Source organism: Molossus molossus, unplaced genomic scaffold (assembly GCF_014108415.1).
Source record: "Molossus molossus isolate mMolMol1 unplaced genomic scaffold, mMolMol1.p scaffold_m16_p_8, whole genome shotgun sequence".
NCBI classification, from domain to species: domain Eukaryota; kingdom Metazoa; phylum Chordata; class Mammalia; order Chiroptera; family Molossidae; genus Molossus; species Molossus molossus.
In genome coordinates, this window is record NW_023425402.1 from 53,885,346 (window position 1) to 53,904,163 (window position 18,818).

The 18,818-nt window shown below is 35.1% G+C and overlaps 1 protein-coding gene across 2 annotated transcripts in view; it reads left to right on the forward strand.

Annotated features, from left to right (window-relative positions):
• The window catches only part of ASCC3 (activating signal cointegrator 1 complex subunit 3), a 303,300-nt gene that overhangs the window by 139,441 nt on the left and 145,041 nt on the right, over positions 1 to 18,818 (forward strand). For both annotated transcript variants that reach the window (XM_036248171.1, XM_036248170.1), the window contains one exon: positions 7,825 to 7,959. In XM_036248171.1, the coding sequence (XP_036104064.1) occupies positions 7,825 to 7,959 (135 nt within the window). The remainder of the gene's footprint in view (positions 1 to 7,824; positions 7,960 to 18,818) is intronic.

Below are 18,818 nucleotides of genomic sequence, written 5' to 3' on the forward strand. Positions count from 1 at the left end.
TCAATACCATATATTGTGGAACATGATTATTCTCGTCTGTCATGTTGTCGTATCTTTTCAGGTATTTCCATTTTTAGGCTTTTTTCTTAGTGGAAACTTCTAGGAAAGGCTTTGAATCAGAATTTTACATTTAATCTGTGGTCTCCTCCTCCTATTTTTTAATAATCTCAGCTTTAAAAAGTCCTATTAATATTTTGATTCCTAGGCACATAAACATTTCCATAACTGAGGAAAAAATAGTTATATAGGTGTCATTTTATAACAGTCATTTACTGATCTAACCATTTAGTCTTTTAGGCCACATTAAATTTGTTAATGTTTATTACTCTTCTAATGGTGCTGATACTTACCACCTTCAACAGAGGTTCTCCAAAGAGTACTAGCATCTTCTTAGAGCTAGGTAGAAATGCAAAATCTTGGTTTGTCTGAGACCTACTTAATTAGAAAATGAGGTAAAGGGACTTAGCAGCATTTTGTGTTTATAACTAGCCTGCTCGGTGATTTGGAGGCATTCTAAAGTTTGAGAGCTGTTGCTTTGCTAAATGTAGTGGTTTCACTTACATTACATCTTTCAGTCCTTATAGTAGTCCTGTGACACTAATAACTGTCTGTAGACTGGGGGAACTAAAATCTAAGACACTAAATAATTTGTTCTAAGTCATACTGCTATTTAATAATATTTCAAAGTAGAATTTTTGGTCTTTGTCAAATAATATTTTCTTTCCTTTGAATACATTAAAACGATATCAGTTCCTCATGCATTCTAGTTTCTTAAATGATTATTTGAGCTTTTACTCTGCATTAATTATAATCAGCAAATCATGTGAAGAGCACTTTTTTTTTTTGGCAAGTCAAATAACAAGACCAGAATTCAAATTCACATACTTCTTTCCTAGTCCAGGACTGATTGTATTATATGTATTTAAATTGAATGGCTATAAAATATTTTTAAATTCATTAACCTAACTAACTTCAAGTAAAAGTATAAACAGTTTTATAAAACAATTAAAATTTACCAACATCATAGACTTGAATCTGCTGTTCTCACTTTATTTTGATAACACATGCCCATTTAACTGCTATTCGGTCACCAGCAGTGTCTTTAAGATCAATTTGAAGTTATTTCTGTCAAATGAAACAACCCTGTCCTTTCTGTTAGTTATAATTTTCTTATGACTCTATATAAATTAATTAGCCAAACTAACTAACCATAAAATCCAGTATGTTTATAGAGACCCAGAATCATGTAATGACTTCTGTTGGGGCCTCTAGACAAAAACTCCCTAATAAGAAAAACAGTATATTTTACTGAACAAGACATGATGGATTCCTTAATAAAAAGAAATTGCTACCTTAAGTTGTAACTTAATATTTCTCTTGGCTGCAGTAGAAAATAATTTGCAAAATGATAAGTTGAAAAAGTCAGACTGAAATAATTAATGAAGATTTGGGGTCATATTTTATTTTCCCTTATGTTCTTCATATCTATTATTTCAACAGGATTTACATAATGTGGCATTTGAATAATGGAGAATAGAAATCTGGTTGCATTATAAAACCCTGGCCCATCTGGGAAATGATCTTGGGGCTACACTGTTTATATAAAATATCTTAATATTCCTTGATATGTCGTCCTATGTATAGGTAAATTGAGATAGATTATTAGGAAATTTTTAAAATCATCTTTGCAGTGGTGGTTTTATTTCTGCTTCCCTTTAAACTTCTTTTAACTTAGGAGAAGAAAATGAAGTTGTTGGTAATCATTAACTAATTTCACAAGTGTCGTTTCAGTAGTTGTTAATATCTAGACTCCACCCCTAGATACTCTTACTCTTACTCAGTTGGTTTTAGGGAAGACACAGAAATCTATTTTAACAGACACCAGCAGTGGTTCTGATGAAATGTTCCTTGGGACACATTATAAGAAACTGTGGAAGAGAATGCACTTTAGCTAATGCACTAAAATTAGAGGATAAATGCTCTAAATACTGCCATAGCCTCCTCCATTCAGCCCAACTCTTCTTCTATAACCAGATCGGGCTGACAACTAGTGATTCTTTCTCTCCAGAACAGGTAATGTTCCCATTTGGAGTCTTGGAACATATTTATCATTTTACAGCTGGTGCTTAATCTATTGCTTAGCACCGAATAGGTACTATGTAAATAATTTGGAACAGATGAATGAAGGAGACCCAATAGCTCTATGTATGTGTAGCATTCCTGTGTTAGCCACACCATCCATCTTTTGGGTCAGCTGCCTAAATTATGTTTTATCTTCCTCTGTAATTATACATACATGTCTTCCATGGATGGGACCATGTCTTGTCCATTTTCATATCTCTCCTTTTAAGAGTATTTTACACATATATGACAGTACATGTTTATTAAGTAAAAAACATTAATTTTATTTAATCCATCATACTAGATTCTCATCTCTATGAGGGCAGGGATCTTGCCTCTCTTTTACAGTTTTTTCAGGGCTTGGTAGTGACTGCATGCTCAGAAATGTTTAAATGAATGAATAAATTAATAAAATAAGAAACTATTTTAATTTAGGTTCTAAAAAATTTAATGTTGAGGAGTAATGAGCTTTGTGTGTGATAAAATTTATTTTTACTTTATTTATTTTAATCCTCACCCAAGGATATTTTTCCATTTATCTTCAGATAGAGTGGAAGGGAGGGAGAGAGGAAGAGAGAGAAAGAGAAACATCGATGTGAGAGAAACACATCAATTGGCTGCCTCCCACATGCCTTTGACCAGAGCTGAGGCCCAAACCTCAACCAAGGTATGTGCCCTTGATTGGAATTGAACCCATGACTCTTTGGTCCATGGGTCAATACTCTAACCACTGAACCAGGGCTAAAATTTATTTTTATATAAGAGGGGAAAAAATCAGCCTTACCCTTTAAAAATAAATTCCTAGTTGAAATATCCTTACCTTTTGCAATAGACAGGATTATAGAATGTGACAGATTCTAACCTGGGGGAACTGCAATAGGACATTGTGGTTAACAGAATTTTCCATCTTATTTAGTATTAAACATCTTTTGTCAGTAATTATGAAAAGATCACAGTGATATTAATTGACAGTCTCTTGACATCTTATGAGGTAAAGATGTTTTTTCCCCAAGAAAGCTAGAGGGCCTATCAAGATCAGATTTGTTTTTGGTTTTTGTTTTTTTTTAGTTGAAAATAAGGAAAGCAGAAGAGTTTTCCAGTATCTGTGAAACTTTCTGAAATAAAATTTATTAGTGTACTCTTTAGAAATATTCTTATGATCATATTTTTCAAAACAAATTAACATCAGCAAATAAGTTAGAACTCTGACAAAGTGTGAAATCTCAAGCTTTATATCCTTGAAGACTATGTATGATTAACTTAATGTAAAATTTCTTTGGATAACTTACATGGCTTATTTTATGTCCTATGAACACTTTGGGAGTTTTCCATTTCTGATATTCTCCAGATTGTCAGCTCTTTTTTACTTTTTTTTTAAATATATCTTTATTGTTGAAAGTATTACAGACATTCCTCCTTATTTCCTCCATTGACACCCTCCTCCCCAGTCCTGTCTGCCCACCCCACCTTCACTCCACTGTTGTCCGTGTCCACTGCTTATGCATATATGCATTTAAGTTCTTTGGTTTATCTCTTCCCACTCCTCCCACCGCCTTCTCTCTGAGGTTTGTCAGTCTGTTCCCTACTTCCATGTCTCTGGATCTATTTTGTTCGTCAGTTTATTTTGTTCATTGTATTCCACAAATAAGTGAGATCACGTGGTACCTGTCTTTCTTTGACTGGCTTATTTCATTTAGCATAATACTCTCCAGGTATCTCTATGTTGTTTCAAAGGGTAAGAGAACTTTCTTTCTTACAGCTGAATAGTATTCCATTGTGTAAATGTACCACAGCTTTTTTATCCACTCGTCTACTGATGGACACTTGGGCTGTTTCCAGATCTTAGCTATTGTAAATAACACTGCTTTGAACATAGGGGTGCATAAATTCTTTCTGATTAGTGTTCCAGGCTTCTTAGGATATATTCCTAGAAATGGAATCACTGGTCAAATGGAGTCACTGGTCAAAAAATTTTCAATTTTTTGAAGAAACACCTGTCTGCATTCCAACCAGCAGTGTACTAGAGTCCCCTTTTCATCACACCCTCACCACCACAAGACTTCCAAGCTTTCTTTATGAGGCCAGCATAATCCTAATTCCAAAACCAAATAATTACACCACAAAGAACAAAAAGTACAAGCCATTATCTCTGATGAACAAAGATGCCAAATTCTCAACAAAATGTTAGCAAATCAGATTAAGCGATATATTTTTAAAAATTATTCACCACAGCCAAGTGGGATTTATTCCAGGGATGCAAGGCTGGTATAGTATGCACAAATCAATAAATGTGATACACCACATAAAAAAAATGAAAGATAAAAATTATATGGTCATATCAATAGATGCTGAAAAAAATATTTGACAAAACCCGGCACCCATTTTTTATAAAAACTCTCAGCAAAGTGGGAATAGAAGGATCATATCTCAACATAATAAAGGCTATATATGACAAACCTACAGCCAACATCATACTCAGTGGGCAAAAACTAAAAGCATTTTCCCTAAGAACAGTTACAAGACAGGGATGTCTGCTTTTGCTACTCTTATTCAATGAGTACTGGAAGTCTTAGCTACAGCAATTAGACAAGAAGTAAAGATAAAAGGCATTCAGACTGGAATGGAGGAAGTGAAACTGTCATTATTCACAGATGATATGATATTGTACATAGAAAATTCTAAAAACCACCAAAAAACTACTCGATTTTTGTAAATTAATTCAGCAGTATACAAAATTAACATCCAGAAATCAATGAAATTTTTATACACCAATAATGAACAATCAGAAAGAGAAAATTTAAAAAAAAATCTTATTTAGCATTGCAACAAAAAAATTAAGATACCTAGGAATAAACTTAACCAAGGAAGTAAAAGATCTGTTCTCAGAAAACTACAGGACATTGAAAAAAGAAATAGAGGAAGTGAAAGTGGAAGGATATACTATGTTCATGGATTGGAAGAATCAACATCATTAAAATGTCTATACTACCCTAAGCGGTCTATAGGCTCAAAGCAATCACTATTAAAATATCATTGGCATACTTCACAGAACTAGAACAAATTCTCCAAAAGTATATATGGAACCAAAAAAGACCCCGAATAGTCACAGCAATCTTGAAAAAACAAGAACAGAGTTGTAGGGATCACAATTCCGGATTTCAGGTTTTATTACAAAGCCATTGTAATCAAAACAGCCTGGTGCTGGCACAGAAACAGGCATATAGATCAGTGGAACAGAACAGAGAACCCAGAAATCAACCCAAGACATTATGCTCAATTAATATTTGACAAAGTAGGCAACAGCATACAATGTAATAAAGACAGTCTCTTTGATAAGTGGTGTTGACAAAATTGGAAAGGTGCAAGCAAAATAATGAAACTAGACCACCAGCTTACTCCATACACAAGAATAAACTCAAAATGGATAAAAGACTTAAATGTAACCCGTGAAACCATAAAAATTCTAGAAGAAAATGTAGGCCGCAAAATCCGATATCACAAGTAGCAGAATTTTCATGGATATAATGCCTGGGGCAAGAGAAACAAAGGGAAAAAAATCAATAAGTGGGACTACATCAAACTAAAAAACTTCTACACAGCAAAACAAAAAACAAATAAAAACAGCATCAAAATAAAAAGGGAATCCACTCTCTGGGAGAACATATTTGCCAATGATACATTGGATAAGGGGTTAATTTCCAAAATATATAAAGTACCATTACAGCTCAACAAAAAGAAGACAAGCAATTCAATTGAAAAGTGGGCGAAGGACCTGAATACACACTTCTCCAAACAGAACATACAAATGGCCAAGAAACATGAAAAAATGGTCATCATCACTAATCATCAGAGAGATGCAAATTAAAACGACTATGATGTATCACTTCACACCTGGCAGAATGGCCGCCATCAACAAATCATCACACAAGTGCTGGTGAGGGTGTGGAGAAAAGGGGACTCTGGTACACTGCTCATGGGAATGCAGACTGGTGTAGCCACTATGGAAAACATTATGGTGTTTCCTCAGAAGTTTAAAAATATCCAACAAGTCCTTTACTTTTAATACACCCTTAAAGAATATTAGTTGTTTAAGCCTTTCAGTTTCTTGAATTTTTGTTAGTTGAGATTTTACCCTACTGGGAATTTTAATCAGCATCCCAGATGTGGAACATATTCTTTGACAAGTTTATAAACATAAGATTACTATGGGTTAGTCTCACTCTGTCTCATTTCTGGTCAAATTCCAGACCTCCTTCATTTTTTAACTTTTGTGTAGTCCTCAAGATGATCTTCTCTTTTACTGAAACAGTCAATTCATATCCTCCTAAATGTGTAGCCTGCAAATAACACCCAAGTTCTAGCTTCCAGGAAAACATAATTAACAGAATATGGGGAGATACTGAGAAGAAGAAGTAAGAATTAGGAACTTCACATTGCTGAGGCATAAAGGGAATGAATGCCATGGTGACTCCAGAGAGATTTATAGGTGTCAGTCTCATTGGAAACTGTGACTAGAACGGGTCTTTATGTCATCCAAAGCACCCACACCAATTCTCTGTCCTTAGATTTTATGTTTCAGATTGATAAAAATGTTTTTAATTACACCATATAAAATTGAAAAAGATCACTCGCCCGTATGAAATAATAAAATTTTCTTTTATCATAGTAATGTTCTTTGGGTAGCCTGGGATTAAGCTGAGTGTGGGGAGAAGTAAAGGCCAAAGAAGAAACAACACAGGAGAGAAGGCAAGCCCTGACAGGCAACAAGTACAGGATGCTAATTACACCCCTGTTTATTCTCTCCCATTGCATTTACATCCTGCCTGGTGACTGGCCCTGAAAGTTGTACTATTAGCCACTTCGATTTGACAAAGCATCCAGACATGTGACTTTTCCCTAATCCAGATTTCCACAGTCACTTTGTGAATGACTCCACAGGAAGCTCTACCACAACAAAAAATTCCAAATACCTCTCTAGAAACATTGTCATCTCCAAGAGTCCCCTAAACTGCCTTTTAAACAGTTGTTCTTAGACATGATTTTGTCCAAGGAAGAGTGATCTTAACTGTTTTCAATTTCTTTGAACATATTTATGATACTGGAAGTTTTATCAACTGTGGAGAAGTAAGGCCCCCGTATGTTTTTATACTCTGTTCCCATAATAGATGATTGTCTAATGAATCTTGTCTTCAAAAGAGAAAATGCACAAATTAAACTCCACATTTTATATAAGCCATTAGTTTCATTTTATTTTTTTATTTTATTTTAAATATGTTTTTATTTATTTTTTTAGAGGGAGAGAGACAGTAACATCAATGTGAGAGAGAAACATCAATTGGCTGCCTCCTATATGCCCCCTATTGGGGATCGAGCCCACACCCCAGGTGTGTGCCCTGACCAGGAATGGAACCGGGGACCTATCAATTCATGGGATGATGCTCAATCCACTGAGCAAACCGGCCAGGCTCCATTAGTTTCATTTTAATATCTGCAAATTTATAGGCTAATAATAAATAAAGGCATGGTGCTGACTTGCCTTTATCCTATTCATACTTTGTTCCAAAATAAGATGTTGGAGAGTTATAAACTGAGGTTTGATTTTGAAAAAATTAATAGTTGTTTATATATGGTGATTTTCAAACCAGTATTAGGCTATCTTTTAATGAATATGAATATTAAATAAACTGCTTTTCTTTATTTTAGGTGATGGTGTTTGTACATGCTCGAAATGCCACTGTAAGAACAGCGATGTCTCTTATAGAAAAAGCAAAAAACAGTGGCCAAATTTCCTTCTTTTTACCTACACAAGGACCTGATTATGGACATGCAGAAAAACAGGTAGGTGGCAAATGACAGTAAGGTACAAGAACCAAAGCACATAATGCGCCAAACCTACCAGATACGTTATGCATGAAATGTCCATGGTCTTCTGTTCCCAAGAAGTTAGTTTTCCAGATTTATCATGTTATAATCTTGACTTTCTCCTTCAGTTAATGATCTTTCAAAGGATCCCAGTGCATGATGTGTTCAAGTATCACATCTTTCTAAATGGTTATAATGACAGTGTTTAGTCCTACTCTTTAAAGTAAAGTTAAAATGTAAAGGACAGTTAAATTTTATAAAATAGTTTAACATCTAATATGTTTGCCATTGTTCTTTTAAAGAACTAATTGACAATTTTTTAATTTCTCACTTTTAATTTCTTGGGTTAGTTTGGACAAACATACCTACATAAAAGCTCTTTTTTGATAATGTAAAAGTTTGAGAACAAAAAGATTAAGAACAACTGCGTTGCTACTCAGTGTATGCTCAGAGGACCTAAAAAGCAAAGGTCCCACTTCAGTCTTGCCAAATGACAATCTACATTTGAACTTGATCCCCAGGTGATTTTATGCACATTACAGTTTGAGTACTTCTGTAGGTAACTTGGGTATCCTAAGGTTTACAGAAAGTTTTATTTAATTATATCAAATGGTTTAGATCGACAGTGAGAAAACCACAGTCCAAGGGCCAAAGGCAGTCATGTGTTTCTATAAATAAAATTCTATTAGAAACTGCCAGACCCTTTTCTTTTGTCTGTGGCTACTTTTCGTGCAAGGGAAGAATTAAGTACTTCCTTTGGGGACTGTGTGGCCCACAGAGCCTAAATTACTCCACGGCCCTTGGCAGAAAAAGTTGGCCCTGATTTATAGCTATGGAAATAAATTTCAAATGAAAAGCTCTGAACATAAAATGAAAGTAACTTCAAAATATTTTATATGCATAAGATTTAACTAATGTTTACTGAACAGTTGCTAGCTGTCATTGTTCTGTGTACTTTCACATTTATCAGTAAAATACATTTGTTATGATTGCACTGTAAATTTTACCACTTTTATTGATATTTTAAATTCTGAGTATGATCATTGGGTGCCATTTTTTGTGAATTTTTTTTCAGTTTAAAACTACAAAATATATTCATTTTTTTCACAGTATGAAATTTTCTATTATATAACACTTATATACTGCTTTATATTCTTCCAGTTATTTATTAGTTATTAATTCCTGAGAGTCTTTGAAAAGTCAGGTTGGCATTCATAAGTCTTATTTCCTTTCTTTGGAAATACGAAGCAAGTTTATTGTGTTTAAAAGCCAAGCCTGGAGAGCCACCTTGTGGATGTCTGGTTGTTTTATAGCTCTCAATTCAGAGAGCTATTGCTATTCTAAATAAAGCAAGTTTATAATTTAATTGTTATAATAATAATGCACTAGTGAACACATAATAATAATGTGTTCACTAATGCCAGGAATCATTTTTATTACTTTATATAACTCATTCAATTCTTACAACAACCTGTGATGTAGGTTTGTATTATTACCCCTTGATAGATATGGCATATGTGTAATTAATTCAAATATGGCATGAAATATTCTAAAGCATACAGCAATCATTTATATAGAGACTTTTTCAAGTAATTATCTAAGGCAACCTCATGAAACAGATCACTATGCTTAAAAAATGTGGAGAAATAGAAAGTTTTAATAGAGTGGGATATATGTGAAAATCTGTAGTTATTTTTATTATATTTTTTTTGGTATTTTATTGCACTTGATTTTTATCCTGATTCAAGTGTTATTATTGAATTTTAAAAGAATGACTTCCATAAACTTTATTAATAAATGCAGGATCCTTGTTCTGGTCACCATTATAGTCTCAACCTTTTATACAGTGTTTGGCTAATAGTAGATACCCCAAAATTACTTTTTCTTTTTGCCTTTGTACTACTGAGAAAAACATAAGAGATGTTCTTGCTTTAATTTTCTCATGATCAGCACCACTGTTGTTTCTTTTAAGATTCTTATGTCCATCGTACAGATGAGGAAGTTGAAACTGGAGAGAGAATAATTTTCCTGGACTCCCATGTAGTGAATAGTGCAAACATGATTTGAGCAAATCTGACTACAAAGTGTATGTTTTTAATCAAGTTTCTTACTTGTTCAAAAGCGAATAGGTAAAATTCAGTCTGGGTTTTTCTAAGGCCTTGAGGGCTTTGAGTCTTTATTTTTTATAAACTGGAAGAACATTTCTTCAGCCCAACCATATTCTCCATTTCTCCTAAAGAAATATTTTAAAAAGTTAGCCCCTCTGTAGTAGATATTATTTTATAACAAAAGATAAAGTAACCTTCTGAATGTTTTCTCAAAGCTTCAGAATTTTAGATTCTTCTTCTAGTTCTGGTTGTATATTTCTTCCTACTTCTTGAAGTGCCTTTAGAACTTCAATGGTGTTAACATTCTAGCAATTCGAAGGAAGCTATTAACGTGATGGTAGGAGATATTTCTTCCCACGTTTTTAAAAATGGGAAATTAAGTACTGAAAACATTAAAATAAAATTATAAGGTAAATTTGCTATGGTCATGCTTTGAAATTTAGCCTCATGGGTCCCATTAATGGAAATACAACTAAATCTCTACTGCGTCACAGTGGTACTTGATCCCTATGTGTTTAATGTAACCATGTCAACTCCTGACTTACCAAATAGGGTTTCAAAGCATTTCTTCACAGTTTTATTCAACACACTATAACTTTATACGTTTGAATAATAAAACTACATTAAGGAAATAGAAATACTTCCCGCCTCCCCCCCCCCCCATGTGTCTGTGTGTGTCTAATAAGGCTATTTCTGTGCTTTAACCACAACCCAAATGAGTCTTTAATTCCCAGTAAGTAAAAGTTATACTTCAGGACTCTGCATATCATTCTCATATTTCATATCAGTCACCCCCCATGAGAGAAACCTACCATATTTGCAAATTTTCCACTGAAACAAAATGGGGAAAGGAATTCCAAATGAGTCCCTAAGCAAGAGGCCACATTAACAGAAATCTCTAGTTATCACTTTATCCTTAGAAACCCTGGGCCTTAAACGCCTAAACATTTTGGAAACTTTCTTTCTCTTCTATCAAGTAGAATAATAGTGGGATAAATAACTCATTGTAGTAGTTTACTATGAGAAACAAATGGAGTGATATGTGAAATTATTTTGGAAGCTGGCTAAACAATGCTATAACTTTATGTATTATAAAAATCTTTTAGAATATATATATATATATGTATGTATATATATATGTATATATATTTTTAAAATGATGAAAGGATAACGAGCAATATGGGAAATTTTTTCTATTTTACCCTTCATATTATTACTTTCTACTGTCCTCCACAAAACACTCAAGAAACCACAGTTTTCTGTAAAATAGAACATACCTCAGGAAAACATAGCAGCTTACATTTACAGAAGTAAGTATATCAAGTGGAATGAATATTTCAATTACACTTTTCAGATTCTGTTTCATTCAAGATCTTAGTCAAATAAATTTTTACCCTTAGGTACAAAGTTTTTAACAGACTTTAAATATTCTGGTGCAGATATGAGTATTTCCATTTTCCCATCTACCACCATTCTATATTTCTCTGACTTGTGGGCACTAATGTAGTTGAATATTGTACATATATTAGTGATATTAAGAGTTTTCTTTTAGAGAGAAATGGTCAATCATGCAATAAGCCTTGTAAATGTAGTTAGTAGAAGTATGTATTAAATACATCAAAACAGCCCTGGCCAGTTTGATTCAGCGGTTAGAGCGTCGGCCTGCAGTCCAGAGATACCTGGGTTCGGTTCCCGCTAGAGGCACGTACCTCGGTTGCAGTTTGTCCCCAGCCCTGGTTGGGTCGTGCGGGTGGCAACTACTCGATGTGTTTCTTTCACATCGATGTTTCTCTCTCTCTCTCCCCCCTCCCCCCCTTCCTCTCTCTCCTACTCTGAGCAAAAAATGAAAAAAATGTCCTCAGAACACTGGGAAAAATCCATAATAATATCCTGTATCCTCAAAGCTACCATCAAATATTATTGTAAGACTTTCTGTTATCTAGATCTACCAACCATCTCCTTGTTTTCATAGATGAGTTTCCATCTTTGCCTAATGATAGAATCAGGGTTTGTTACAAGTTATCTGATAATATTAGTAACTTTATTTCTGTATTAGTAGCTTTACAGTGTCAGTATGGTCAAATAACATTAGAATTTCTTCCTGAAATAGATGGTACCTATTAAATAAAGACTGTAGCAGGTGTCTGATAGCCTCCTTTCTCTTATTTTTTACTTTAAATATATGCAAAATGTTTTCTTCTCAGGGATTATTCTTTCGTCCACCCATATCAACTTCCTTTATAGTAATTGTACTGTCTGTTGTAATCACACAGAAATAATGTCAAAAGTGCAGTATTATTTGAAAAAGAAAATTAGCCCAATTGGTATGGCTTGAGCATTGACCCATGCACCAAGAGGTCGCCAGTTCTGTATTTTGATGATAGCACTCTAACAGGCATGAGGTGATAGCTCATTGTACTTTTGATTTGCATTTTTCTGATGACTAATGTTGATCATCTTTTCCTGTACCTGTTGGCCATTCCTATATCTTCTTTGGGGAAGCGTTTGTGCAGGTCCTTTGCTTTTTTAAAAATTGGATTATTAATTTTTTGCTACTGAGTTGTATGAGTTCTTTATAAAGTTTGGATATTAACCCTTTATCAGATGTTTTGCAAATGTTTTTTTCCATTGTCTAGCTAGTCACTTTACTTTGTTGATGGTTTCTTTTGCGTTGCAGAAGCTTTTTAATTTGATGTAGTCCCACTTGCTTATTTTTCATTTCATTGCTTGTAGTTTAGGTGTGATTTCCCAAAATCATTGCCAATATCATGTCAAGGAGCTTTTTTAGTGTTACTTATTTTAAGGGGCATAGAAAGTGGCATTAGCATTTTATTCTTATTTCTTTTACATTTAAGTATATGTTGATTGAAGTTATTTTTATTCCTGTGCTTTAAGATGTATTTTTAGAGACAAAGAATAAAATGTTTACAGCAAATTTGTACATCTTGTTAAGGAACCATACTGGTTTGGAAAAGTATATTAATTAGAATATTATTGCTCTCACATATGAAAATACTTTAGTAGGGGGAGTATTCTACAGATATATACATTAAATGAATAAGGTTATTAAACATTATTGATACAGAGATTTATAATAATAAAATTTAAAGCACAAAAATCACATTTCACAAGGTAATTATTTATTTAATTGTATTTCAGCATTTATTTAAGGATCTCCAAATGGGTATGAAGAATACAATATTAGATGAGACCTCTTTCTTGCTAATTGGGTGCTTCTCTGGAATGCTACTTTGTTTCTAAATTGTCTTGTTGTACTATCAGGGAAGACCTTGTGAGAACCAAGACCATCTTTGAAAGGATCATATAACATGCAACAGAGGATATGGTACTTCCTTTCTCCCAAGTTAAAGTGAATAATTGGCATGGCAAAAATAACATGGAAATTGGTTATGGCAATTAGGCGAGTCATTGTGAATTGATCGTATACACATGTGCCTCAAACTGCTTTTAGTGGTGGTCACCCAGTGAACATTTACTGAGTGTAAGCTATGTACCAGTCACTCTAGTAGATCAATAGATATTGAGATAAATAAACTCTGTTGTCAACCTGATTGACATGGATTGAAGAAGATATGTGTTGAATCAGTCAGGATTCAGAAAAGGAAACAAACCACTTTAAATGCAGTTAAAACAAAAAATAATTCTGTAGGAGAAATTGGGTACTTACTAGAATGTTGGTAAGATGGGAGGAGTAGAAGCCAGCCACGGGAACTGTTGAATTAAGAACCAGCCATCAGCCCTGGCCGGTTTGGCTCAAGGGTTAGAGTGTTGGCCTGCAGACCAGTGAGTCACGGGTTTGATTCCGATCAAGGGCACGTACCTTGGTTGCGATTCGTCCCCGGCCCTGATTGGGGTCTGTGGGAGGCAGCCACTCGATGTGTCCCTTTCACGTCGATGTTTCTCTCTCTCTCCCTCCCTCCCACTGGACAAAAATGGAAAAATGCCCTCAGGTGAGAATAAAAAATAAAAAATAAAAAAAAGAACCAGCCATCATGATGGTGATCTATGTGGAGAAGCTACAGTGGTCACTACAGATGCCTTTCAGCATTCATGAACACATTGGAAAACCAAACCTTGAAGTGTATATTACATCCATTATAACTTTCAGCCCTCGTTTCTCCAAAATATTGCTTGGCAGCAAAGGACGACAGTAAAGGTTTTCTCTTTACTTTCATTGTCTTGTTCTTGCCTGAGTGCACCTAATTAAAAGAATGGATTTTTTCATCCAGTACCCTGACTACAAGAGATCTGGGAAACACAGGTTTTATCTTCTGGCTCATACAGTATAGGAAAGCCTTGTAGAAGACAGTGGAGGTTATGTACTGATTAATATTCTTTGTTTTAATTGGGATTGGAAATATATTTAGGAAGAAAAAGTAGATGTCTCTTTACCCTATGGAGGTTATGTTCTGGCAGGACAGAAAGATTAATCAACTAATTAAATAATTTATTTTAATTGCATTTTTAATAAATAATAGAGAGAGACAAAGTGCTAAGAGAAAGTAAAATTGGTGGATGTGATGTAGACTGGGTGTTAGAGGAGGCTTAGCTAACAAAGTGTCATTTAAGCTGAGATTGGGAGGTTAGGAGTTCACAAAGCAGAAGTAGAACAGCAGAGTGTTCTAGGAAAAGTTTCAGACAAAAGAAAAACAATAGCACATTGAAGGAAGTAGATAAAATCAGATGAGTGGCAGATGGCAGGTTGACAGGTTGCAGCATAAGATGAGTCTAATGTTGTAGGCAAAGACCAGATTGTGATATCATGTTACAAGTTTGGTATTTTATCTTAAAACCAATGGGTTAGGATTAGGGGAATTTGAGGCAGGAAGTGGTATGATCAGATTTGTGTTTATAAACACTCCCTGGCCGGTTTGGCTCAGCGGTTAGAGCATCGGCCTGCGGTCCTGAGAGACCCGGGTTCGGTTCCCACTAAGGGCACGTACCTCGGTTGCAGTTTTTCCCCGGCCCTGGTCGGTTGTGCGGGTGGCAACCACTCGATGTTCCTTTCACATCGATGTTTCTCTCTCTCTCTCTGTTCTTCTCTCTCCCTCCCACTCTACCTGAACAAAAAATGGAAAAATGTCCTCGGGTGAGGATAAAAAATAAATAAATAAATACATAAATACATAAATAAACAAAGATCACTGCATACAGGCAAAGCAAGTGGGAATGGAGACACCAATTAGAGATGTTGATTCATTGGGGAATATTTGGGAAATAGAATTCCTAGGACTCAGTGATTAATGGGATGTGGATGGTTGAGGAAAAAAGATCTAGAAGTTTTCTATTTTCTAGAAGATGTCAGGCTTGCATTGTTGATTGGGTACTTGGGTCATTTATGAAGAAGAAAAAGAAGAAGAAGAGGAGGAGGAGGAGGAGGAAAAGATTAGTTTGGATGGAAGGGCACAGATCATTAATCCCATTTGGACATGCTGACTTTGAGATGCTTGGGATATTTAGAGATGTAGAGTAAGTATCTGGATAAATATAAGAAACATAGTCTGTTTTGGAGTGGGGAAACCACAGGAGTGGATATGAGTGGTGAAAGAGTCTAGGACCAAGTCTTGAGGAATTCTAGTATTTGATGATTTCATAGAGGAGAATGAGCCAACAAAGGTGTCTTCAAGACATTGGAGTAAATCCAAGAGTATGATGTCATGTCAAGCCAAGGAAAAGGGTGATCCAAAGAGAAGAAAGTGGTCTCTATTTTGAGTGCTGCTGTGAGTGGTCAAGAAATATGAGGGCTTCAAAATATCCCCTCTACTTAGCAACATGGGCATTGGTGACCTTATATAGAGCCATTTTCTTTCACACAGTAGAAAGCAAAAAGTAGATGAAGTTGGCTGATGACTGTAGATATAGAAAATTCAAGTGTAGATACAGAGAAGTTACTTTATGTACAAAATTAAAATGGATGGTATCTAGAAAATATGAAATAGTGTCCAGAGCAGTGGACATATTATTTTCTTTTCAAAGTGGAAGTGATATGTTTATATTGTCTGGGAACTATTCAAGAGAGGTGAGGAAGGGTTGAAGTTGACTTATTACTCTTATAATACAGAGGAGGGACCACAGTAGTCCTGAGAATACAAAAGGCATGCTATCCTGAGATCAAGTAGAGAAATTTTCCTTAGATAAGAGTTAGATTACTTCTATGATAATGGAAGGGAAGGTTAAAAGGTGGGTTCTGATGCAAATAGATTTTAGGTCTATGGTAGGAAGAAGAGGGAGATTCCTCTGATGTATTGTATTTTCTTTATGAAATAGGTGTTAAGGTCATTCCCTGGGAGTCAAGGATAATAAGTTGGTCAGAAGTTTGTGGAGAGAAAATAAATGCCTAATACAGACATTGTGAGACATGAGAAAAAATGAACTATAAAAGACATTGCAGAATTACTGTCCAATATTAAGGGCTTATGGAGATTGGGATCATGAATTTAAAATATTCTCAAAACGCCCTTGTATATAATTTTTCTTAAACCCTGGCTACCTTGGGGGTGGGTGGATCATCCAAGTTTGGCATTTTGCCAATCTAGTAAAATAAAAGACAAATGAGTTTAAGAAATTGGCAGGGGTGTGATTAAAATACTGGGCTCTCAACTGGAAAAGAACCAGACTAAGAACTGGGGTGTGGATTGCATGGGTGGGTGGTAATAAATAGAATGAAAGAGAAATTGTGATTGGAAGTGGCATTAACAACAAAGAACGAGCTTAGAAATGTTAGTTGGAAAGCTTGAATTATAGGAAGCTTTGGTCAGAAATTGAGATATTTGTACTAGTGATATTAAAAGTCATACAGTTATGGATTGATGACAACTCTAGAATATGATTATCAGTCTGGCTAAGGTGGGAATTGAAAGGTAAGGGTTTTGGATGTCCACCTGGAAAATACTTTCACCTAGGATGATGATAGGAATTGGGATAGACAGAAGACAAGGAGCTGTGGGTATCAAGTCTTTATTGGATAAGGTTGGGTGATAGAGCAAGATATACTAAACCTTAAAGGAACAGAGATTTTTCCAAAAGATTAGTACATTCTGGTTTGGAAATGATGGGGTAAAGAGACATCATCTCCTATCACTTGAAGGCTATGCACAGGAAAGGGAGTCTATGGAAGAGAGTCCAGGTACAGTTAGGCAAGGTGGGAAAAGAGATGGATATAGTTCGCTGACCACCAGAGAGTAGAGTGGAGAAATTCATATCCTCGAGTAGAAAAATAGTACAGAGGCTAAGGAATTGAGTCAAGAGCAAAGAAAAACAGATATTAAGGAGACAATAGTATAATAGATCATTGCTTCCCATTGCCTTCACGTTTCCATGCCAGATATCAACATCAGAATCTCTGAAACTTTGGCCCTACAGTTTTTAACAATCCTCAGGAATGCTGATCATTGCCAGATTTAGTTAATCCAGTGAGCAGATGACGAATGGACCTTGTACTGAGAATGGGGAGGGAAAGGTTTCCTGACTGCCTCACAGAGGATAGAGCATTGCAGGTGGTGGCTTTTTTGGCATAGAGACCAGAGAACCAATTTTAGGTGTCTCTATGAGCAAGATCTAAAGTGGAACAAAACTTTAAAATAGGGAGAAGAGAAGGGGTGGAGCAGGGTGGCATATTATATTCCTTAGATCTCTAAACTCTTATGTCAAAAGAGAAGCCAGATATTGATTTATGCTCTTAACATGTAGTAGGTCCAATGTCTTAGGCTGATTATAAACATTGAATGATAAAAATAGCACTTACCAAAGATGCAATGAGGATTTTATAATACTTTTTCTAACGATAATGCATAATGTTGATAATGCAATGATAACTAATCATTGTGGGAAAGAATGGTATAATTTGGGAGAAAATATTTGTCTCCTCCTAGTTAAATTTTAGTTTTTAGAATGGCAGGGTTTTTTTGCCTAATGGATTTGAAATTACCCACATTGAAGCATACCTTATCAAGATAAATTACCTCGGAAGGCTTACAAAAGTCACTATAAATTATTTATGCAATTTCGTCATGCTCTTTCATTCATCTGTATCTGAGCTGAAGGTCTTATGTTGCTTCTGTATTTTTTTGGTCTTATGAGGAAAAAAACAAAAGTATTCTCCTTAAATATCCTCAATTGCTTTCTGTCCACCCTTTTTATCAAGTTTTTTAATCATGTATTTGTCTTAGTTTGGAAGTCAACTTTTGGAAGTGGTTACATTTTAACCTTATTTATTTTTAACAGTACTCACATTGATTTTTCCATTTCATGGGTAGGAAAGAGATATGTAAAGTCTTAGAGGGAAGCCTCGCATACTTTCGCGGGGAGAAACGGATGTAGTACCTTCTGTGTGCTAATGGATTATCTTAGCAGTTGTCCATTCCATTCTGGTTTGACTGACTGCAAAGACTTACATGGGAAGTTTACTTGTGAAAAGTGGAAATATAAAGCCAGAGGAAACCAAGCTTAGACAATACCTGACTCCCTTTACTCTTCACAGCTGGTATTCTTTTGTGCTGAATTTCCATGTGTCGAAACACTTATTCAGTGAGTATAGTATTGGCTCTTGAATGGCCTCCTTAGAGAATCCAATGCTCTGTTCAGAGAATTTGAACAAGATGAATTATATCTCTGCAGCTGTTCAAAGGATGGCAAAGCCTGGATTCCAGGTAAAGCTCACCCTGGGAAACCAGGTAGAAAAGAGTGATTATTCGGATACTTCAGAAA